General features: G+C 46.4%; 1 protein-coding gene across 6 annotated transcripts in view; it reads right to left on the reverse strand.

Annotated features, from left to right (window-relative positions):
* TRIO (trio Rho guanine nucleotide exchange factor) overlaps positions 1-25,505 on the reverse strand; it is a 324,184-nt gene that overhangs the window by 171,811 nt on the left and 126,868 nt on the right. For all 6 annotated transcript variants that reach the window (XM_074329064.1, XM_074329063.1, XM_074329067.1 and 3 more), the window contains exons 5-9: positions 24,489-25,001; positions 22,861-22,983; positions 18,960-19,151; positions 11,904-12,035; positions 2,693-2,923 (exon numbers count right to left, since the gene is read on the reverse strand). In XM_074329064.1, the coding sequence (XP_074185165.1) occupies positions 2,693-2,923; positions 11,904-12,035; positions 18,960-19,151; positions 22,861-22,983; positions 24,489-25,001 (1,191 nt within the window). The remainder of the gene's footprint in view (positions 1-2,692; positions 2,924-11,903; positions 12,036-18,959; positions 19,152-22,860; positions 22,984-24,488; positions 25,002-25,505) is intronic.

A 25,505-nucleotide genomic window follows, 5' to 3' on the forward strand; every position in this document is an offset into this window, starting at 1 on the left:
AATTTGATGATCAGGAAATACGACAGAGAATGGACTTTATTTTTAAGTTAACAGCGAGGAAGGTTAATATTGGCTAGTAGCCAGTCTGTGTACTGGGGCACATTTCCCACTTCCCACCCCATCTGTTGATTTGGACAAATGCTAAGTATTATGCAAAGTAGCTTCACGGACCCACACACACCGCACTAGACTCCCATCGAAACTCCTTCCATGTAGAAATTATGAAATTGCCTTTGCTTTTTCTGAAAACATTAACCACTTAAGCAGAACGACTTTTGTTTTAAAAGTCAAACTCCCCATGCCATCCTCCCGCTGTTCCCTCGTCAGAGGTGCACTATTAACAGTCTAACATTTATGCTTCCAAGTAGTTTTTCACGTGTCTGTAGGGTTGTGTTCATAAAAATGTCCTCACTCCATACCTACTGTGTGGTAAGTGGCTTTTGTTTTTTTCTCAACAGTATTTACAGATGCTTTTTCATCACCCAAAACAACCACAGAATAACCACTGTGGTATCTCTAGTTGGCTAAAGTACAACTATTTGGGTTTTTTCCATGTCCTCTCAGCTTCCTTCTCCTACTCCATGCTCAAATGGCAAAGATTACCACATGCCGTATAATTTGTTGAGTGTCAGAAACACAATCCTCTGCACTCCTTTACGGCAAAGTGTTTGCTTTACTTCATCTCATCAACTCTGCTCCCTGCTCCCCAGGTCAAGCCTACATAGCAGTTTCCTGGCTGCATAACAAGTCCAAACCATTCCCCACCATTTCATCAACAACACCTTTCCCTTAAAGACCAATTATCTGTTTTGTATGGAACGCTAACAGAACCATGTACACACTGTGTACCGCAAAACACTTTCTCCTACAGACAGCTTACTCAACCTACTGTTCTTGAGAAAAAAAGCTAGCTGGAAGAACTGGCCCATTATTGTCATAATGACCTTTCTACATATAAAAATTAACTATCTGCTGTTTTCAAATTCAAGCGCATTTAAGTACTTGGTGTCAAATTAAATGGCTGGACTCCCCAGGCTGTTCCCAGAGGCTGCCTTTCCTCACGCGCCCCCCCCAACATAAACAGTCCAGTGGCTTCTTATGTGACTGGGGCCCCAAGGAAGAGCTGGGGGTGAAAGAAGGAGGGGGAGCCCTGCTACTGCTTCAGACACAAGTGCAGAAAGAATGTCAGTCCAGGGATGTGTAATGAACACTTGATCCAAGAGACAGAGAGGCAGGCAAGAAAATCCTTTAAGAATTACATTTAAACTACTAACATTTCATGGTTTATGAAAATGTTAGAACAATTAAGAAAAACTAGTACTCGTGCTTTCGACCTCACAACTTCATTCTCACAGCAACTCCTAGGCTGGGACGCCTCCCTCTTCACTCCTTGCTCTATATTCTGTCCCTGGCAATTATCTTCTTTGACTAAACATTGTAAAGAAGCATGAATCACATCTCAACCATCATTCCTGAGCCACTTTATATATGCAACCTTCAGAGAACTCAAAAACGTAAGTAGATTCAAGTTATGGTGTGTGAGAATTAAAAATTATGGCACAATTAAAAGAATTTTGAACTCACCAGATTCCTGTTGCATGAAAAATGATGGTCAGTATCATGCGCAGAATCAACACAACTTTCCCCAATCTCGGCCCATTCAGCAGAAAACCCACTCACCTTCAGGTGATACTGGGGGAGAGTGAAAGCCGAGCTCCTGCACGTCTGAACAAAGCACCTGGGCTCCTGGACGCTCCAGGAAAAGAGTCGTTTTGTCCTGGACCTATCACTGTGGTTTTGTGCCAACTCCCTGGATGCCACGCGCTTCCCTGCACCTCCCAGATTCCTCATCCCCAGAGCTGACACCGCATCCGCAGCCTGGTTTTCCCGTTAGAGGGCAAGGACACAACTATACCTTCTTTATCACTAAAGCTCTGTCATAGTTGATGTGCCGCCAGTTTTAACCCCTGAAACCCTGGAAGCAGGATGAATTCTTATTCCATAATAAGGAGGTAAACAATATGGGGGCTGGTCTTACTCTTCTTAGTTTTGTAACAAGCACAACAAAAGGGATGTCAAGTGCTTAGAAGTGAAGAGTCATAAAAGTCCACTCTTCATTAATTAGACAGGCATTTACTAAGCACCTACTGTGCCCCACAGACTGCACTACCAGGTAGGAAGAGACGCGTGATTAGCTTAGTGTTAGAGTAACCAGACAGCAGCGACCTTAAATTTTAACAACACCCTGGCTTATATCAGCACCACCGGCATTACTCTCACAAGCAGACATAATTGGGAATGACCTGTTTCAAGAACAAAACTCAGTCTCCAGTTAAGGCTCTGCACGATCTCACGTGTTCCATGCACACAAGCTATTAACTTCCTGGCTGAGAGCAGCCCAAGCACGCATTCTCAAAGCCGTTTTCACTCATGGTGAGCAAAGGGGCGGGCGTGCATGCACGTGCACAGTCTCCCACCTTCCGTTTCCACTCACTCCATCAGCAGACACGCCCACCAGGACGCAGGACTCCCCAAAAGGGGGTGTGTGTGTGTATGCGTGCGCTGGTAGTTTTTTCTCCCACCTTTATCTCCCGCTCCCCATCGCACAGACACGCCCAGCAGGACAACGCATTCCCCAGGCTCCCAGTGCGCCCGTGGCACGCCCTACGGGGACAGCGCCTCGTGGACTGACCTGCTGCACATCCTGCTGGAACACGCACAGCTGCAGCCTCTGGTGCAACCGCACCTTGCGGTGCTGCCAGATGTTCTCCAGCTGCCGCTGGTGGTGCAGCACCTCGTGAATGACGTCCAGGACATGGTGCACCGCCTTGGAGTAGTTGGCGGAGGCCGTCAGGGAGTCGGAGCTGCCGGGCGTCAAGGGCCGCTGGAGCTTGTCGAGGAGCGACTTCCCGTCCTGGCTCACCTGCCCGCAAAACAGAAGAGCCTTTAGACACAAGTGACCGTTGGAGACCGGCGGCTCGCAGTTGGCGCCCAGGCCGTGCTGCACTGTCCTCGGATGTGTGCACACGTGCACACACCCACTCATACACACACAAACCATCCTTTTACTCAAGCCGCATTTTATAAAGAACAAAATAAAGTTAAAAACAAATGCATCCGTTACCCAATGACACCTCATGGCCAAATGTGGTAAAACACTGAATTAAAAGAACACTCACCATCATAAAACATTGTAGTAGGAGCTATTCTTAATGAAAAACAGCATATTGTCTTAAATGACATAAATCAGCTGATTTAAAATTGCACTGCTGGGAGATCTGTAAATTAAAACTTTAATGATTTCAGGTTGAGATATTGTGTTATAATAGGATACAGCATCACAGTGGAGTGAAATTTTAATGCTGAATGTTGAAACCTCAGCTTACAAAAGATCAATAATTTAGGAACAGGCAAGAAAGATGCACATAAACTTTCTGACAGAGTTGGATAGCAATTTTACTTCACAAAAAGAAAAATGTAAATGCCATTTTATTTGGTTCATTAACTTTAAAAACTAATGTTAATTAAAACGCCATCATCTTTTAAAAGAGCTCCCAGGGCACACTACGCAGCTAACTACTGAAGTACAATTAAGTGAAAGCATTCGCTAACCAAGGGAAGAAAACGTGAGGTGGAACACGGCAAGAAAAGCGTTACGTGGTTTTCATTTTTACGTGATTTTTAGGATTTAAGAATGACTATGTTGGATTTGGTAGAAAAAATATGCCCGATCAGACAATTAAAAGGGCAGGTGGCACATAAAGCGACTGCGCTGTGAGACTCGCAGGACTTCTTCAGCAAGGCCTCATCGCCATGCTCTTTGTGCTCAGACACTTCTCTTTTCTAATTTTAAAAAATGGATTTTTCAATTACTGCTGATATACAATATTAGAATAGCTTCAGGTGTACAAACAACATCTGATTATCTGAAAACCTTGGGTTTCTACTGCAAGGAGGAACAAACATTGTCCGGAGGGAAACCCTCAGGACAGAGAGAAGGAGGGAAATCATGGGTGAAGGGGGAGGCCAAGACGGGAAGCCCCTAGAAACCAAAATCTGGGGGCAAGTGAGAGGCCTGTGGAATTTTCTGATCTCTTCCTTTAATCCTCTTATAACGTTAAGTCCTGCTGGAACGGAACATATTTTTTTCCCAATACCTGGTTTTGAGATCTTTGTTGGAAGCGCTGACCGCTCCTTATAAAGGCCGGCTGTCAGCCTTCACAGATTAATATTGATCTAGTACCCGTATAGCAAGACGGCAAAACCTAAGTGGAAACAAGCCAAGGAGACATAACCAAAGATAACAGGTAACACAAGAACCAACTGGACCACTGACTTAGTGTCAGGCATGTGTGAAAACAAGAACAGCAGGAACGTGAGTCCTCTTTGTAAAGCAGGGAGCCGCCCCCAGAAGTCACTGAACTTGACTGGGCATTTCTGATACAAGCACCATGAGGAAGGGAGGCACAGAGAGTGACCTAGGGGAGGGACTTACTGTGATGGAGTCAGAGGCAGGATATTACCTCAAAATGAAGACGTGTCCTGCTTTCTGCAATTATCCTGGCAAGGCTCTATTTAACACATAAACACACCGTGTTTTTCTTTTTCTTGCCTACTCTAATGTACACTGATTTTTCTGGGAAGGCGGTTACCATGTTAATTAATCAAAGTAAGGCAGTGCTTGGTTTTCCTCAGAACTTGACAAGAGTTGCTTTTTCACAATGTCAGCACAATGACACCATTCTCAGCGTGGGAGTCACCAATCTAGCACAGGTCCAGCGTGCGTCTGTAGTTGCCACCATCACAATAGTTTTACATATGCGGCCAGCATCTGAATGTCTAATTGTTTGGTCTTCTAATATGCACCTAACTTAGGCATTTGTAGACTGAAGCACGTTTCATCGTGAATCACCTTTTGTCTCTGATTTCTATGCAGAATATATGTACTTTATATATGCACACATCTAAATGTTATGTGAACATAATTATCCATACATTTTATTTCCGTAGGCATCATAAACTTGTTGTTAAACCAGTGGGGGTACAGCCTCTCTCAGGACTGAGAACCAGAGCTCCAACTCACATAGTTCACCGCGTACAGAGCCTAGAAACAACTCCTTATAAACATGTCCTCTACGTCTTACTCCTTCTAACACACCTACGGCAGGAAATGTACACAGAGCACACGATTTGGTGAACGTGTGTCAGATGGGTAGAGATCAGAAGGGGGGGCAGAAGCTGAGAGCTGCCTCCTCCAAGTCCACCCACCCCTCCCTCCTGGAGAGCCAAACCCCTCCAGTCTAGAACACCCCAGCTATAAAACTGGATTTCCCAGCCTTGCTTACAAGCAGAGGTGGCCAATACACAGAAGTAACGCCTGTGAATGGGGCTTCCAGCAAAGCCGCTCAGGCCGCTGGGCACGCTCATTCCCCCGTGCCGCTTTCACCTCCTTGATGCCGAGAACTTGAGGGAGAGGCCATGGAGCTTCAGCAGCTATTAACGACCTTGAGTAACCTTAAGGACAGCAGCGCACCCGCTGAAGAGCCAAAATGAAAAGACAAAAAGGATCCAGAGATCCGTACTCACAGAGCTACCACATCAGACCTGGAAAGCCAGCCTTGGGACTTCTCCACTGGCAGAAGGCAACCCTCTATCTCAAGCCACTGTGTTGGATCTTAAACCAGCAACACAAGACGACAGGTAGTTTCCCCGCACTCACCTAGTCTCCAAAGGCATCCATGTAACATCACTAATGTTCTACTACTGAGAAAGAATATGTAATCTGAGCAAGAATATTCCAATGATTCTGCCTTTCCCTGGGTGGCTTCGCAACTGTTTAACAGAGCTCAAGAGCAGATCTCATTACTGGGTTTAGAACGCCACGCTTGCTCATGGTGGAGGGGTGGTGAGGAACGGCTGAGTACGAGAACACAAATTCCGTAACAGAAGACAACTCATTAAGCAAATGTTGCTTTCCGGGAAGTCCTAAGCAGGGCTTGCAGTGCCTCTGCTGGGGCCACTGCTGGTATCATCACTTAAAGAGGTGGCAGCAGAAGCAGCAGGAAAGATTCTGGGCAAGGAAACACCTCTTGCATCCACTAAGACCAGACAGCATGCAACTCCAAATGCGTGCTCAGGTACCACGTTTCTCCAAGAAACCTTTCAGAAGTAATTATATTTTGTTTCAGTGTAGCTTGAATAGATTAGTCACTTTAACAGGTATTATTCAAGCACATAAAGGGTATCATGTATAGTTTTACTAACTTTTAGCAAAATATCTTTGTCATTGCAAGTACAGTAGCATCATGTAGGGAGAAAATCTGCTGGAATTGTATGGATACTGTCCTATTGTATAGGAATAAAGGCTTTTAAATGGTACAGAATAACCAGAAGAAAATTATTAAGAGATGGAGAAGTATATAGCAACTAAAACATTCATACATAATTTAAGTACTGAAACAAGGGCTACACACAGAAGCTCCTACCAGTAACATGGGCCAGTGACCTTGAGAAAGGTCCCGTGGAGGCAGCAGTATTTTCCCGTGCCTCAGGGAGGCCACCCAACAGAGGGAAGGCAGCGTCCTCACCTTCAGAGTTTTGGGCTTGCCTCTGGGATGGTTCTTTCTCTAGGCAAAGTTCTTAGTCATTAGCTTCTCGAGGTCCATCCTTCTTCTTTCAGCTATTAGGTTTCTTCCTCAAAATCATATCAATCTAACCATGTTTGACCTCAGCCCAGGATTTTCAGATCGGAAAAACCAAAACAAGACCAAAGGAGCCTGCTGGGGCAGCTGCTAGTAAGGTCAGATGTGTGCAGAGAGCACGCCTGTTCTGTACACGCCACTTGGGCTTGAGCTTTTTGGCTCCTATATTTCAAGCCCTTGCAAGGTCTCAAGTTGAGTTTGGGGGGAAGGAGCGCGACTGTTGCATGGTCAGTTGGCTCTGATGTTGTGCCAAACGTTGATGCCTGCACCCCTACCTACAGCAATGCTGCAATACCTAATGAAGCTTTGAGACAACCGCTTTACAGAAGTTACTCCACAGCAAGGTGGGCGAACTCCCACACATCACAGACACACGATGCTAGTAAGTTTATTACCCAGGTGACTCATGTTGCTGTTTGTCTTTCTCGCATGCTAATAACACTAACAATGCCATCACCCATTTACCCTGGGCTTTAAAAAAGGAGCTCGACCAGCTTAGCAGGCTGCGAATCAGTCATTTCCACGAGGTCCTGCTGAAGTGTGCAGTAAGTCAGCACACCTGTTAACTGAGAAACTGATGCAGCAGCGAAACCCTGAAGTCACATGGGGTCCGTGCCGGCCAAAGCCAATGTGGCCGTTCACCTTTCCCCTCCAAGAACCGCTGCCCACGGCTGCCATGGCCAAGACCGACGGCAGGTGCGTGGACACCCATACACAGGCTTACCTCCCGAGTCACATACTCAGTGTTCAGGGTGGTACAGGATGGCATGGCCATGCTGAGATGGCAACCATTTGTATGAATTCAGTTTGTTGAGAAAGGAGTTGATGAGTTTGCTTCCTTCAAATAAAATGCTAAAAATGACCACTCTATACGCGGTTGCTAAAACTCGAGCGTCTCCCAGGTTGTATATGGCTTCACTCTGCTGTGATCACCGACAGCGGGCAGTGAGCCCCGGACCTGGCAAGCTGGAGCAGGCGGAGGTTACACGGCACAGGTCCGCTCCTGCTGCTGGAACACAGACAAGGCTACACGGGACACAGAAAAGCGGGCGTTTGTGTCTTGGAAAAAAGTGCTGGGACGGTTTCCCACAGCAAACTTGTATCATCAGAGACTAGAAACTATAGACACTGTTTAAAGACAAAAAATTGTGGAAGCGAGAAAGAGAGGGAGGGAAGGAGAGCAAAAGGAAAAGCCTTGTTTTCAAAATTCCTACTCCTAAGTGACCCTGCATCCATAGCAGGGGTCAATTTCTGGGGATAAATGTCTCCCGAGCAGACGCACCCCCTTTAGAGCAGGGTAGGACCGTCTCTCAGTGTGTGGTCTGACCAATCACGGAACCACTATGGGAAACCCACTGCAAACGGAGAGTCACTGTCTCTGGGGGCAGCGTGTGAGAAGCGGCACTTTTAACTCAAGTTAGAAAAACACTGATTTAGGAAAGAGAAAGATCATTTACAGAACACTTCCCTTCCCATCTGTCTTCTCCCTCCCCTCCTGACATGGAGAAAAATGGGGCCAGGCTTTCTAAGGAAGTGGGGTGGGGGGGGGCAGGGGGGCTGCTGAGAGAAGCCAGACAGATAGGTTGGGAGATTGAGAAGACTGAGCAAGTACACTAATTAAATAAATTAACATACAGAGGATCAAGGAAGCCAGTTTTCTTGCTGTCTGAGAAGGGATTTAGGAACAGAACGGGAAAAGCTGCAAAGAACCCTGACGTATTGGATTAGAAGTGGAAATACCAGTATGAACACATGTGGTATTAAAACAGAGACAGACACAGACAGACACCGCAGCAGCTGTGGATGGAAGGACGCATGAATGGAGGGATGAATACCTATCGACATACATGTTTCCTGACTCTGCTCACAGGGCCAAGCAGCCCTGACACCCACAGGTAAGCAAGCACTCTCCAGCACCCAGGTCTTAGTTTCTAAATACCACACAGCTGCACGAGGAACCAGACTTCTTGGTGAGATGGCTGGTCTCAGGGACGAGGCAGAGAAAGAACAAGCATCCATAGCAGGGGTCAATTTCTGGGGATAAATGTCTCCCGAGCAGACACACCCCCTTTAGAGCAGGGTAGGACCGTCTCTCAGTGTGTGGTCTGACCAATCACGGAACCTGGGAACTCACTGCTATGCTAGGACGTAACACTCAAATAATGATAGGGACATATCAAAAACCCCACAAAGGGGCTCCTGCTAGCCAAATGTGGACAATTTAGGCATCGAAATTGAGTGCTGGATTATAACGCATTGGCTAGAATAAGATTCCGTACGTTTATAATGAAATAATGAATAAATGAGTGAATGAGAAAATAAAGCTCTTCTGTGTGCTGGAAAAGTCCACCTAATAAACATGGAAGAAATGATGGAAATAAATGTCCACCTTCAGACAGCCGTCATAGTGTTGCTGATATGGGCAGGAATCACCAGAGGGTGCTGAGGCCGCGAAGAGAAGTCTGATCAGGAACAGACATTGTGTCACCATCAGCGCATCTCCCCACGAAATGCTCATCCTAGACAAATTTTTCAGTGGTGTTTTTGAGGGAGAAACCTTGCAGACACTGAACCTCATGGAGCGGTCAAGGTTAATATCACCAGTTGCAGGATGGGTCCAACCTGAGCCCCTGCTGTGACACTGGGGGAGGGGGTGGGGCAGTCGGTTCCTGAGAATGGGCCAGAGGCTGAGGTACAGCTACAGAATGAAAGGCCTGTATTCCCTAAGACTGTCAAAGCCATGAGGCAGAGAAAGACTAAAGAATGTTCCACTGCAAAGCAGAGGTGCCCACCCTCGTAATGCCTTCTGCTGGACAGCATTCAGGGGCCAGGAGACAGACAGCAGACACACTTGGGAAATACAATGAGTCTGTGGGCAGGACGTCGTGTTGCATCACTGCTGATGTGCTGATGACTGCACACAGAGGGAGAGAGTGGAGAAATGTAGTGAAATATTAAAAACTGGGCAATCTGGGCCAAGGGAGTGTGGAAGTTCTTTGTTCTATTCTAATACTTCTCTATAGCCTGAAATTATTTCAAAATTTAAATAAAAGGCAAAAAAAATTGTTCTGTTCCATTGAAAGTCTTTTCTGCTCATCCAGTTCAAATTTCTGTCTCCTTGAGTTTATAGCTCAGTTGCAAACATGTTCTTAGGCTAAAAATTGTGGATTAGGCATCAAAATTGGGAAGCTATTTACTTGCCATCAAATTATCTTTAATTATTAGTACCAATTTGAAATTGAATGCAACTGCACCAAAGGTACACATAAGTTCCTATGTCAAGATGCCCCTTTTTATAGAATGTACTGATAACAGAGAGAAAATCCTGCACTGTGCTACAAGTGCACAGGGCAACAGGCAGACGGAACTGGCTGGCGGGGCCAGAGGATGACACTGGGCAGGGCAGGTTGATTCCCACGTAAGCCACGCAGGCCAAGACTGGAGCCCAGCTCCTGCCAACGTCCTCGTGTGCAAGCTCGTCAACCCACAGTGGTCTGGAACCTACCACTGCCATCGAAAAGGAGCGCCCGAGAAAACCCTTAGTGAGCAGGTGAGTGAAGGCCTCATTACAGCATGGCTAACCGGGTCACTCCCTTTCTACTGCAGGTCGAAATTAGAAGATGCACAGAGACGGTACACTAGGGGAAAGAACTTAATGCTTTTGGAAACTCACAAAATCCTCATGAAATGGTGTAATGAAAAATGCCCAACCTGTTCAATTTTCATTTATCCTACAGAAAAGTCTATCACTTATTTATACAGTCCCTAATAAACTAGATAATCAAATTAGCTAACAAGCATTAGATGCAAAATTAAGAAGCGTGATACAGAGTTGACTATTCTTTAATTCCACTGACAACACAAAATGGTGCTAATAAAAAAGCAATCTTGTTAGGCAAAAAGGTGACTAGAGGAACACGTATATAGATACCAGCTTCCACGGGAAGATTTGACTGAGCACATTCCGAAGCATGTGAAGGGCATCAGGCGTCTGTTTATTCACCGCTGGACCCTCAGGGGTCAGGAGGCCTGAGCCCAAGGGCCTGAGCGTGACAGAGCTACTGGTGAGGCAGGCAGTGCAGGCTGGAAAGCAAGTGGCCAGTTTCCTCCCCACAACCTTCACAAGGGGATGTAGTTCAAATCAAGGAAGCCTTGGCTTTATACTTTTATTAAACATGTGCTGTGCGCGGCCCTCTGCTAGCCGGGCGGGAACGTTCTCACTAAAGGTGCACAGTAATCATCCACATTCGCACACACAGTATCATACGAGCTCACGATTCAAGGAGAATGGAGGAAATCAGGCATAAAGCAAGCCCACAGAGAATTCCTCCTCACTCCCCACTCACCTCCAGGAAATTTAATCAGTGTCATCAGGCCGGCTGGTGAAGGGCCAGACGTCGGGGACGTGGACAGGGTGAGGCGCCGCAGCCCCCCTGCAGCTGTCAGCATGTCTGCGCCCAGCGGGTCACGTGACACGACTGCAGGGGGTGGTGGCTGGGGACGTGAATGGGCCTGCTGGGGTTCATGTCCCTGCACCACCTCCTACAGCCCTGGACCTGGCACAAGTCACTGAGTCACTGGGCCTCAGTTTCCTCATCTGAGATTAACAACGAGGTGAATAACAGTACATGCCCCAGAGCTCTGAACATTAAGTATGTGATTATATAAAGTCCTTATCACATAGCCTGGCACAGAAGAAGGTGCTAGAACATAAAACAGGGATGCATTAAATAAGCAAGTTACCCTAAAACGATAAAGAAAACACAACGCTGAGATTTCTGAAACAGCAAGTCAGTTTACATACTTGAAAATAAGTGTGTGTTTTGCAATCCAGAACACGAGGCTGCATCGGTTGGCCTCTTTTCTAGAAAGTTTCATTCAGGAAGATTAAATAGAGTTTGACTAGACCGAACAGCACGTATTTCCTAAATACATGTAGACAAGACACGGGAATTTCATTTCTTTTAGTAGATGAAAACATAAGCACTCTAATAATGGAAATCCACAAATGTGAAGAGTTTGCTCACAGCCCACCATCCTGTTTGACTTACTGTCTTTCACTGCCTACTTGGGTTCAAGAGTTATAATAAAACTGCAGTTTAATTCAAAATCACGTTTTTTTTAGGCTGGCCAAAGCTTCGATGTTTCTCAGCTTTCCGCACTGTGACACAGAAGTAATGGAGCGGAGGTGAGGGTGCCTACCTCCGAGTAAGCCAGGGTGACGTGCTCATAAACCCCCTGGTGGTGATGGATGGCGTCCTCCAGATCCTGCAGCTCCGAGGGAAGGTCCACCTCGCCACATGCTTTACACCACGAGTCCACATTGCTCATATACTTGGAAGAATAAAAGAAAAAAGATTATGTCCATTAGTGGCAATTTACAGTGAGAAGTGGCTGCTTCTTAATGCACTTCTGAAACAAGGGCAGTTGAGGGCGTCTAAGGTCGGAGCACAGTAGACTCCCCCTCTCAGACGGCTTCACTGCGAGTCTCTAACTGGATTCCCGGACTCCGTCTGAGTTTGGGTTCTGGCAGAACTGGGGCTGGGCCCAGAAACCCACATTTGGACCACACTTGGGAGCGCACCGGGAGCTACTCTGCCTGCACTATCGGTTTGGGGCATCCCGGTTCATGTTCCCATTCCATGTTAGAAGTCACGCTGCCAACTGCCCTGCCCTGCGAGCCCTGGAGAGCAGAGGCCGGGCTCCGGGCTCAGCCTCAGGAAGGTGTAGCTTCTCGGGGCTGTAGTCCAGCCTCCCTGCTTTCCTTAACTTTAAAATGCAAATGGTTCAATAGCTGAAATTATTCACCTAACATTAGGAAGAGCAAAGGACCCATTTTCCTACCTTTTCAAAAGCAAATACACACAGGAGTAAAAGAAGACCTAGCGAAGGCCCCTAAACTCCTCAGCTGTCGTGTGTCGTCCCCCCTCACACACACCCCCACCCCCCCCCCCCCGCCCCACAATCTGAGAGAAGGCTGAGGAGGCACTCAGGTCCTTCCCACTTTGCACGGAAACAAGAAGGGTGTCAGCTGCCGACTGCCATCCCAACCTCTCCTCAGTTTTCTCCACTGCCACCCCCACCCCCAGGATTCATCAATACTGAGAAACTACTCCACCAAATTTCCTAGGGAGATCCTATCGGTCCTATCGGCATCCAGCACGACGTTATGTGTCAAAGACAAGCAGGAGGCCCAATCAAAGACGCTAATTCAATTAAGCCAAACAGTCACGGACGCATTTCCCTGGCTTTCGCCTCTTTCGCTCCAGTTCCTTTCTCACTGTCTTTCTCTTAGCAGGGAGCGCAGGGGGTGACTGCATAAAACGGGGTGACGGACCTGACACACAGGAACGTGCTGATTCTCTTAAAGTACGTATGAGAATAACCTCCCAGGAACTTATCACATTCTTGGGAGCTTAAAATATACACATCACCCAGGTAAGGAATGTTTATGAAAATCCCTCTATTATTAACATATTGGCTCAGAAAAACATCTGTATGCAAGTCTTAGCACCTGAAACCAATTCATATGACATTAAGTGTCATCTGATAGCGTGGGGTTTCTGATGGCTTCAAACTGGACTAAACGGACGCAAGCACAGGGGAATATCCTCCTTGGCCCCTGGTATGGAGTCTTCCTAACATCATCAAGGCAATGGATGATGACAATTAATACTAACAATTCCTTTGCTCCTCTCCCCCTCTGCATATGCATGTAGGACTATTACTTAGCCATATTTCTAAGTATTTCTGACGTGCAGTGTTCTCTCAATATGATTCTAAGTATTCTCTATTTCACTCTTTCCGCTTCCATTACTGCATGTAACACCAATTATTAAGTTATTGTAAACCTTTTTCAAACACAAACTGAGTTTAACCATCATCATTAATAAAGCATCAAGTCAGCAATGAATTGCTCCTGCACACTGGCCACTACAAAATGCCCAAAACAGAGTTACAACACATTCTGAAGAAAGATTAAAATGCTTCTGATGTAATACGGTGAAGACAAGTTTTAGTTATGTAATACGTCACATGAGCAGAAGTGACACACTAGTGCGGTATGTCACGTCACTGTACAAAATAACTATTAAGATACATTCAATTCCAATTTCTGAAGCAACCAGTAAAGAGAAACATTCGACAAGTTTTATATATGCCTGTGGTAAAGCAGCTTACTTATAATTTCTTAACTGCCCTGCAAGGGTACTGATTACACTTACCTAACCAAGTGTAACCAGGTTCTAACACCTGGGGAAGGATGGCTTGCCACGTGGAAACCTTGTGGAAGAAGGATTCTGCACATCTACATTCACTGGTTAAACTCCCCAATGACGGAGATAAACCTGGCCATGGTTTGACAGGAATTTCTGCATCATTTTTGTCTTTTATTCATGAGATGGCAACCCTAGGTTCCAGAGGGCAGGCCCCAGCCCCTGAACGCTTTCTGAAGGGCTAAACACGCAGAGGATCAGGACCCAGGGCCACTGACCCGTGTAGAGAGCCAAGGAAAAGGGTGTTAACAGATCTTCCAGAGAGAGAAAGCTGGCGTGAAGTCCGGTGTCCCAGTCGGCAGGCACTTATAGAACAGAACCTCTTAGAAACTGTCAGTACGACAACGTGCTTTATGACTATGGGGGACGGGGCGCTCGGATGTTCTTTCAAATCTCCTCTGACGACTCTGCCACTTTCCACCCTGCACACACCATCTTGAAAAATACCACTTGGGGTGGCGACACGGGAAATCTGCCTAGCACCGAGCCTGACGCTTCTAAACCACGGTGTCAGAAGGTGGCTGCTACACTCTAGCAAAATCAGAGCAGCCCATTTCGTGTCTGACGCTTTCAATGCTCAGAAGACCACAACATGTGAACACACAGCATCCGGCTAGACTGAGGGTGAAGACAGCAGACAGCGAGAGCTTCAACGCAGGAGCCAGCGTCGGACCTGGGGCTTCTGAGCCCAGCACATGGTGACTGTTGAGAAGTGCGGCTGAGTGTAAGATGAAAGGAGTCCGGGGAGGCAGGTTTGCAAAACTGACGCAAGCAGATGAGGGAAGAGCGATTAATATATAAGCTTTAAACGGTGAGCTTCAATCATTAATTAGCAGATTTATTTATTCCACTAATCTCCATCTGCTGAGACTAGGGGCTTCTGGTTTGGAGGCAGCTTGGCTCTCTGGGCTATTCCGCCCCCACCACCCAGAGCTGGGATCCTCACAGCTCGTGAAGTTCACTCCCACCACCTGGTGGAGTGGAGCCAAGCACAGGTGGTTAGCCTGGTTTCGGAAACAAAGGGACAGAAACTTCCTAGAATGTGAACTTTTAAAATACTTAGCCAGAGGTCTTTTCTCCCTTTTGGAAAAATTAAGACTGGCCATATTTTTATATTCACATGTAAAATACATATATGACTTCAAACTTCAGAGTTCTTTCTTTCTTGTTTCTAATTTCCTGATTATCAGTTTTCATTTATAGAAAATACTACCCTACTTTTTATTTCATCTTTTCTACTCCCTGAGTCTGAACCAACACACTCCTCCTTCCGGTGCCTCTGAGGGAGATGGGGTCCCATCTCAACCCAGAGAAATCACAAGACACATGAGGCATTTTCCACTGTGAGCCCAGCTCTGACAGGTCCAACAGAGTAACCTGGAGAAGACAGTTCAATTTATTATGTCAGGAACTAAAGGACTGTCACAGATGTCAACAAAAGACCAGCTTTGGGAACATGGGCAAATCACTCCCCAAACAGAATATGCCACCAGCCCCACTTACTTCGCTGGCCTGATTTAAAGATGAAATGTGATTTCGTGTTAAGGAGCTTTGTAAATTTTAAAGAATTACGCAAATACTGGTTGTTACTTTATTTTTTGGCTATTACCAAATGAGAGGCCCTTAAAGTTGTAGCTAAAATTGGGTGACCAGGTTTGCAATTCGCTCCGAAGGTATACACCTCTATCAACACTAACAGACTTTCTGCAGTGAGGTCGAATACAATAGCCATTCGTCCCGCGTTGCTACTAAGCATCTGAAATGTGGATACTTCGACTAAGGATGCGAATTTTAATTCAATTCTATTTTTAAATTATTTTATTTGATTGAAGGAACTTCAATAGCCACTTATGACTAGCAACCACACTGGACAGTGTAGCTTTAGATTGCCTTTTTTTCTTAATAGTTAAAAATTGGAGATTTTAAGGTGGAGAACAACCAAGTCACTTTAAATCTTTGTGTTATAAAAGGTAATACTAATAACATCTGCTGTGGAAGCTTGTTGATCCAAAGGGGCTGTCCAGTGGCTATACCATGTGAGCCAACAACGTGCAGGATGGAGCCCCTCCACCGTCTGCTGGTCGATTTGCTGACAAAACGGTCGTGTCTCCTCCTGCACACTGATACTCTCTGATCCTGTACAGCCTTCGCTGGGGAGAGGACGTGAGAATGACTGGCCGAACATCTTCCGAAAGTGTAACACCCACCAAACTTCATGCTCATCTGGTTCCAACCTCAAGATTTGCTTACGAAACCGCAAGCAAACACGAAACGAGAACACCCACAGAGAGAGGAGCGAGGCTGGGCGCCAGGGCCCACGTCTCCCCGGCTGGGAGCTATAGTCCTGACAGGAACTGCTTCCCTCAGGGAGACCATTAACCATGGGGTCGCATATTTGAGCCGTATGTCCCGCTTATCAGATTTAAATTTTTAACGAGAATTCTGCATGGGGCTCAAAGAAATGGCAGTGATGGAGACCTAACCTGTGACATCCAAGTTTGTGGTCCTTTCTCGGTTGAGGTTATGAAAACGGCTTAAGCATAACTGGAAGGCAAAGCATTTGAAAAGAGGGCACAAAGCTGACCTAATCCTGTGACTGCTCTTCTGGGAAGGGGAAAACTATGTTAGTGGATGTGACCTTCTTCCATGTATCAGAATTCCAAGGATCCATCTTACTTTTATTCAGGGAAGAGGCAGATAGATAAACAATGCATTTTTACTTGAGGGCATGGAAACACTTCCCAAAGATGCCCTAATGTCCAGAAGGCACATTTCAGTTGCCTGGACAGGTCTCACTGCCCCAGTCAAGGTCCATCAGAGATGCCACTCGCCTTCCACAAGATGCCACTCTGTCCTCAAGCCAGGCTCTGGCTTCTTCTCTGACCACTTGATCAACATGGAGACTTCGCACATTGCTATAATCTACGCAGGACACCAAGAAATTCTGTTCAACAATGTATCCACCTAGTTTAGTTTCCTTCAAATCTCTAACTCATTGCCATTAATTTTATCCAAATGAAAACACCCCGAGCTCCTTCAACTTTGCTGCCAGTTTGAAATTTTTGATAATGAAACACTGCACCCGCATTTCTAGACTATTTTCAGGCAGGTCAGAGCAGCAGTTAATCTTCTGGGTTTATTTACAATTCTGAATCCTGCCGTGTTTATGAAAGAGATTTTCCCTATGTGTTCTTACGCTTCTGACAATCTGCCAGTCACCCAAGCAGCGTGTCCTGTTTCAGATTTATCCCCATCCTTTCCAGGGGCCCACGACCAGTTTCCACCCCCACGCCAGTTCCAGGGGGCTGCCGAACCCCACACTCTGCTACCATTCCAGCTGACACGCACGCAGGGAGCTCATCTTCCCACTCAGAGTACCTCCAGTCAGCGATACACCCCCAGCCTACACAACGGCGGGTCACCGAGTCCGGCACACAGGCTGCTTTATCCTGAAGGGGGTCCTGTTACTTTGAAAGAACTTTTACGGGGGACAGGCTCTGATTGACCCTTTATCATAAAACTAGTTAAGGGCATGAGGTTGGGACGCAGAACCTCACTGCACAGCCCTGAAAGCCCCCCCTCACAGCTTTCACATGAGGTGATTAGGTTTTTCCTCTTTACGTTCCACTCACACTTTAAAAGGTTTCCAGTGCTGAGGTCACTACTAATTAGTGTCTTGAACAACATCCCAGCTGCCTTGCCAAAATCCCAGGCAAGCTGGGGCCTCTGTCTTACCTTTATTGACTTCGCTCCTTAAGAGACTGTTTCTAGATTAAAGAAATACTATTTCCTTCTTAGAAATGTCAGTGCAAATCCCTATGAGTATGGTTTTCCCCACAAAATTATTCCCGAAAAAGCTGTATCAGTGTATCTTCCTTAAAACAAGGCAACCACTGGCCTGTCCCCAAATGTCTTCCCAGAGGCCACAGGCTCCCATGCTCTCTGTCCACATCCAGAAAAGGTGTTTCACCGTCCAGCGTACTTTCCCCACCGGACACCGGAGTCAGGAGCCCCTCCTTTTCTCTGACTACTTTCAGAGTGTTTTTGTTTCAGCAAGTTTGCGTAAGCAGATGCTTGTGGAGGTGTGGGAAGTGTCACAGGCACACATTACACATTCCCTCTCAAAATAAGGTATTTGAGCAGCACATCAGCAAGTGAAGCCAATGTGAAGTCAGAAGCCATACAAACCATTCGGTAATTGTGAGACACCGAAAGCTGCCTGCCCCAAAGCCACTTCCCGCCCCAGCCCGTGCGGGCACAGCCTGCCTGCTGCGGGGGCTAAGAAGCTGGATGCTCCCCGGCCACCCTGCCCTGCAGCCAGGACAGCGGGAATGGAGGGGAAGCGCTGGGGGGAGGGCCTTCTGACAGTGCTGCCCCCCTGACAAAGTGACAGTGGACACTCACCGCCAGCCAGCCCTGCACACCACGGTGGAGGGGCTGGCGCTGGCGGGTGTGGCACGTGTCCTGTCACCATGAGGGGAAGGCCTGGCAGGCCCCAGGTCTGACATCATGGTCCCACTAGAGCTCCCTGTATCAGCCAGGCTCTGGTGTTTAAACCTGATGGCCGGGCATTCTGTTACTTTCTGCCAATCATCCTAATTAGGGATAATAACGGAGGGGAGGAAAAAGAACAGCAGCTACACTTCTTAGTACTCACTCCATCCCAGGCACTCTGCAGGGCGCCTGGTACGAATCACCTCCTTTACACGGTAAAACACTCCTCTCAAGCAGCTGCTTTTATTTCCACTTCACAAAGGAGAAAAGCAAGGAACAGAGAGGTGAGGTCCCTTGCCTAAGGCTGCACAGCAAGGGGTAAGGGAGCTGGAGAGTTTTAGCTCGCAGCTGACGGACTTCAGGGCTCAGCTTCTTAAGCGCGCCAAGTGCTACCCTGACGTCCTCAGGATCCGGCCACCGGGACAGAGGGAACCCGAGGAGCCAGTGCTGCGCCACCAGCTCGCAGCTGGGGGCCCCCCCAGGCACTGACCTTCTCCGCTTTCTGGTGGAACACGGAGGACATGTCCAGCAAGGTGCTGCGCTCGTCCAGGGCCGCGGCAAACGCCTTCCACTCCTGCTCCAGCTGACTGGCGATCTGTTTGATCTGCTGAGAGGCGTAGTGGCCGGACTCCACCAAGCGGCTGGCCACCGACATGATGCGGTTTATGTTGACATACACGTTCTGAGAAAGGGGCAGAGAGAGGGCTGTTAGGGCAGGACAAACAAGAGGCTTCTTTAAGAAGCCACGGCTAGCACTTCCTGAACTACGGCCTGTTCACTTATTGTTTTTAACAGCAGAGTTCCCTGGTAAAGGTATATACTAGAATACATATCTGCTACCTGGATTTCCGTGAACTCTAAATATTGGTTTCCATTTCTATTTTTAAGACTGCAAAATTGCCAATCAACTAGCTGAAAGGCATATTGTGAGGCCCAAAGCAACCAAATGCACAACTGTGTGCACACAGATACACTATTACTCATTTCTTGGCTTTCAATCCTGAAAAGGGTCCAGATGGCAAGCCTGCTGACAAGCAGTCACCCAGGACTGCAGGAACCCAACATTTCAGTTTTTAACTAGAACCCAGAAACCAGTAAACGTGTACCTAGCAACCCAAGGCTATCTGTGTGAAAACAAGCTCTCCTTTCTACACACACCCAACTCATCTTTTTGGTGCCAATTGAAAAATCTTCTGTAAATGGATCCCCTTTCTCCAAGATACAGAACAATGCTGTGTTCAAATTCTAAATCAAGCTTTTCTAACTCTGTTGAAATTGCTATCGTCAGGTCCACCAGTTTACTGCAAAAAATAAGGGAGTGAGGCTTTAAAAAATCCACACCTTTCTTTTTTTTTCAAAACAAGAACTGGTTGAGGTATTTCCCTTTCTACCTTCCATCTTCTTTGAGGGTCACATTACAGCCAAGGCGGAGGTGGGGACCCACACCTCTGACAAAGCCCAGGCTGTTGATCTTCATCTATGTGTGACGTCTGTGATACATCACACGGCTGCTCGTCTCCACGGGTCCCCCCAACCACACAGCTGCCCATCTTGCCTCTAACCGAACTACCCAACGAGTCCAAACTCCTCCACCTTTTCTTCGCTCCCTCCCTTCCCATGGGGTCCTCTGGGCCAGTCTCCTGCTGCCTGGCACCCGGACCCCTGCAGGAGCTTCTCTGGGGTCACCTCACCTGCCCTCCTAAGTAAGCGTCCTAGAACGTGCACCTGTCCATTCTTTCCCTTTCTTTACTCCATTTCTGAGCCGCCCTGAATTAGGTGGAGTCACCTAGACCTGGAATCCCAGAGCCACAGACTCTGGCCTCGGAGTTACTTTTCTGGGCTGCATCTACAGACTCCAGTCAGCTAACAGAGACCCACATGATGAGAGTGGGAGGGAAGGGGCACTTTGTGAGGCTGAGACAGTCGGCCAAGGCCACGATCAGCGGGAACTGGCCTCATTGGCTCGTCTGGTGCCCTTTAAGTCATAAGAAACACCGCCCCTTCTCACATGTGCGCTCTCTCTCTAGTCACAGGAGACTGACTACAACCTCTAATTTCTGCTTTGTCTGTATCCTTAGCGGAACCAACCCACAAGGCCTGTTAGGAGCAGCACTAGCAGATGCCCTCTGTTAGAACCAGAGAAGCACTGGCTGTTCAGACGGCTCTTTGGTGGGGCCCGCGGAGGGTATGCACTCCCCAGGTTCCGCTCCAGTTTCCTGCATTAATTTCCTGTCCTCAAGCCGGCTGTGATCAGAGACCATAGAGAACCAGTGTACGCGTGATGCCTTTTCCTGGTCAGACAAAGGAACAGGGTGGCACCCAGCAGCTCAAATAAACCTGGACTCAAACATGGCATGGACAATTCCTTCCATTCAAAGTACCTACACCTCGATTCTTCTCAGCATCACTTCTAAAATACCTGTGATAGTAGAATGAGCAAACTTGTCAGTATCCCTTACGAGGCTTTCTTAATATGCTTTGTCAGCTTTGCACATTGGTATTTAGTATTTTCATCTTCTTTGTCAAGAAGTATTGAAAACACTGTGGATAACACAGGGAAGGGCTGAAGGTTAACAGGCCCTTGTTCTGCATGAAAAATGTCCTAGACAGAGGCTAAGGTCGTGGAGGTGTTGAGCACAAAGGATGGGCCAGGCCTGGAAAGCTCTCCCAGCAGCCATCACCCAGCTTGGCACAGACAGGGCTACCACATTCCTTTGTAATTAACTTTTTAACTTAGGAAAGTAATAGGAGTGTATTGTAGAAAATTAGAAAATATATTTCAACTTAAAAAAGAAAAAAAACTCTTATTTTAAGTGTTTTAATCTTTAAAAGTATTTTAAATTAAATTGATAACATCGTTGACAGTAAGTACCATTTATCAAGTACTTATTATGTATTCAGCACTGTGCTTGTGTTTTACATATAAAGAAACAATAAAATAATGTGATACCACGGAAGGTAGATATTATCCCCACTTTATAGATTGGGAAACCCAGGCTCAAGAGTTAAGCAACTTGCCTGAGGCCACATGGTAAATGGGAGTCAGAATTAAAAACCTTTGTATTCATAACCCACGCTCCTGTTTTCCACACCATACTTCCAGTTCTGCTGATTCCTAAATCTGTCACTAAAAATGCTGGGGTGGGGAAGACGTATATTTTCTGTTCATTTCTCGTTTTTTGTAAAATACACTGTAATATTTCTAGTTTTTAAAGTATGTAGTAAAGAGGACTAACTGTGCCTTTCACTATTAGTTGAAGTGTCAGGACATCGAGAAAAATTGATCAGAAATTTTAGGAGGAAATCCTTCTAGGAAGCTTTCCCAGAGGCAAACGTTTTGGCTCTCCTTATCTATGACCAGATTTATACCAAAATCCTCTTCCTCAAACTCGAGAACCGATATCAAATGTTTTGATGGCATCTATCACAAAAATTTTGTTGCTCAGTCTTATGAAAGCACCTAAGTTGGAGCACTTAGTTGACCAAACTTTAATTAAATGGCATCTTACTGAATTAATGTAAACCAAGAAGACCCTGTCTTCACATTGCATCGATGCTCGGTAACAAATGTTACAAGGCCTGGGGGTGGTTAATTCTCACGAGGCTGGTCAAAGTCCAAAGCAAAACTCCTTGTTCCTGAAGAGGAAAGTTCTGGAAGCTTACCTGTCTATAAAAGCAACCATATAACTTATAGAATATTGTTTTTAATTATATTAACTGCAAAAATGTAACAAAAGTGCTATTTGAAATTCACTGTTGGTTTCTTTGTTTTGTGTTTTTGTTTGTTTGCCAAGCAATCCTACGGTAACCCCTATCTGGTCACAACGGGCCAAGGACATCATGTGTAACAAACTCAGAGAGCCAGGGATTCCAGGCAAGGCTGACGTCTGTACCCCGGTCCTTCAGTTAAACTTGGAAAGAAATCTCATGTTTTAGGGGAATAGGGGTATGCCCTAGAGGTAAGCAGCAGGCTGGCTCATTTCTTCGTCTTCCAGGGCAGCCAGCACACTGACGGTGAGTCTGTTCAGTGCACTCGCTCGGCCTCTGAGCAGCTTTCCGGGAGGCCCTGCAGACTCCTGAGAGGTAGCGTACAACAGCCAGCATCAAAATCATGCATGTTGAACTGGCCACGTTAATTGGTTCAAGTCTCCCTAATTTGTTTGTTTGCTTGTTTTCATTTTTGTTTGTTGAAAACTTATGACAAGCTACCGAGACCCTGCCAACACTGAGACCTTCCCACTCTCGAAGTTTCAGCTGCTACCATCAAATCAGGAACTCTGAGGGCCCCACACACGGCCTCCTGCAGCATGCTGGGACGTGATGGGGGTAAAGGCCTCCCGTTTGCTGAAACATTTCCACTACAGCGTACGTCTCCTCGGACGGTCTCTTACCATACAGTTCATAGCAAAGTGATTGTGCTGTGTCTGAAGCTCCATTGCATGAGGATGGCTGGTCCCAATCTCGGTGTAGCTGTTCAGAAACAGGCCCTTGTTGTGTGTGATCCAGTCAAACATCTACCAGAACGAAAAAGACAACCTGGAATCAATCACTCCGGAAAGAGAAATGACTGGGCCCAGGAACGGGCCAAAGCCAGGAAGTGCTGCATCCTTCCGCTGACAACCTCTCAGGCATCTGGGCCCAGAGGACTCCTGATTTCTCAGAAGTCAGCAGTTCTGAACTTGCAGAATCTACAAGAAAAACACATCTAGCATGTTCCTTTGACAGATGAGGAATTAAGAAACATAAACAAAGAGGTATTCGCATCTCCCAGGCTAATTAAGAACTGGGATCTTTTGACTCGAAACGCAGCTTCCCTGCTGTACTGAACAGCGTACCAGGCCACACTACTCTTCAGTTAAAGATCTATTATGTGAAATTAGGATTGATAGTCCCGGGGTGGGTACTCAGAGCACTGACAGCAATTCCAAAGACTGAGAGATTACGTTCTTTAATGCGAGAAGTATAAAGGCACATAATCAAATTTACTGTAAAAATAAAAAGCATTGAGGAAAAAAATTAATGATGACATCTCTCTTAAGGTTCAGTGGAGATGCCACCTGGAAATGGATGTCAATTACACTGCTCGCAAGGACAACATTTAAGGGAAAAGAAATGACTATCAGTTAGCACTGCTGTTTGGGACGTGAACCAGAATCCCAGGGATGGTCACTGCTGTTCTAGTAACTGAAAGGAAGACTTTCTAGTGTCTCTGACGAGGCATTACGTAAAACCTAAGTACACTGACAGATATGTTAAAAGCTTATCAAAAAACAGTATTGGATTGTCATCTTTCAAAAGGGTTCTTTCATATCAAAGGTTTCTAATGTAGTTTGTTATGTGTTTTTTACTTTAGAAAATATTTTCCTGTCCATCAAAAACATTCAATGAGCTCAAATTAAGAGACTTTAATTCACCCATGTCCACGGCTTACAACACATTCCTGTTTTTGCACCTGCTGTAGTAAGACTGAGGTAGCCGGCAACTGACAAGAGTTCTCTTTGGTTGGTGGGTTTGTCTGGAGCACAGGAATAAAACTTGACACTATAAGTAATTGTTGCCTGTATTCCCCAGAAGCTATTACTTCTTAACACATTATTCACCTTTTACTTTTAAAACACACGCAATGACAGACCTGAATGGTCTACCATTGGCCTTATATAAATGGAAGCACAGTTATTGGCAAGAGATATGCACACATAAGTATTGCTTTCAATAACATAATCCTGTAAAATCTTCACTCTCACAGCGGAAGATATCAATCTCGTCCATCTTACAGATGACCAGTAATGAATAACTCAAAGTTTCTACAACAGCACTGCATTACACAAAAAGAAACAATTGAGAGCAGATTTAGGGGAGACCTCTGAGCTGACACTTGCGAGTCTCTACCCAATGCCGGGGGAGTAGCTCGCCCTTCCCCAGCCCTTTCTCCTGAGCAAAGCAGCCCTGGCTGCTGAGACCCAATGAGCCAGGAAGCTCTTCTCCATGGGCCATTTAGCATTCCCCTGCCTGCTCTTACCTTCTCAGCATCCTGTTCAAACAGCCTCAGCTGAAAGCACTGGTCCAGCTTCAGTTTCCTCACGTGCCACATCTGATGCAGATGCTGCCGCGTTGAGTGCAGCCGGTCCAACATGGCGGACACCTTGGGTAGGAGGCTCTGCAGGTCCGCATTGCCTGACCCCGAGTTCTTTTTGGGAAAGCTGTCGCTGCTCTGAATCCTCTGGAGCAGCTTCTGTCCCTCTAAATCCAAGTCCTCTATGGGGGCCTTAATGACCTTCTTCTTCAGCTGCGAGTGCTCCTCGATCATGTTCCGAGCCCCCTCCAAATCCTGAGGCAGCTCCTTCTTCGCCAGGATGTCCTGGAGCTCCTCCAGCCGGGACAGCATGTGGGTGGCACTGCTGATGTAATCTTCAAATGCAACTCTGATTTCAATCCATTCTTCATGGTTGTACTCCAAGCAGCCATCAAACTCGGGAGTTAGCTGAGAAGGGTCGACTACTTTGGTAAGGCCTTCTAAAGAGACCATATTTGTCTTGAGGGGGGAAAAAATACGTGTGAGAAGATGAACCAACATTATACAGCCTTATCATAACTCAATCTGCAACACTTACAGATTTTCAAACTTAAAGCAAGTAACGTATTTGTAGAAAACATAACGTACCTCGTTCTGGCCCCATAAAAATAAATGTAAATGAAAGAAGCATTGCCAGTATAGTCAGTGAAAGATACATTCATGAGAGCAACACATACGCGTGTGTGTTAGGTGGAATACCTAAAGTTATAGAATCATATGTATTTCATGAGAGCCAGAGAAGTTAGACTTCTTTCCAAGAATGTGGAAACTGACCCACTATCTTAGGCATATTAACCTGGAAATGTGTATAACTGCAAGCACAGAGCAGACGATTCAGAAATTTCACTTCCTCAGAGCAGCTTTCCTTATCAACACCACTGCACCATCTCACTCCCAACAGAAAACTCTGCGGAGGCGTCCTACCATCTGCAACGAGCTCATGTCTTGTTAGGGGCTTCACAA

Source organism: Rhinolophus sinicus, linkage group LG03 (assembly GCF_036562045.2).
Source record: "Rhinolophus sinicus isolate RSC01 linkage group LG03, ASM3656204v1, whole genome shotgun sequence".
NCBI classification, from domain to species: domain Eukaryota; kingdom Metazoa; phylum Chordata; class Mammalia; order Chiroptera; family Rhinolophidae; genus Rhinolophus; species Rhinolophus sinicus.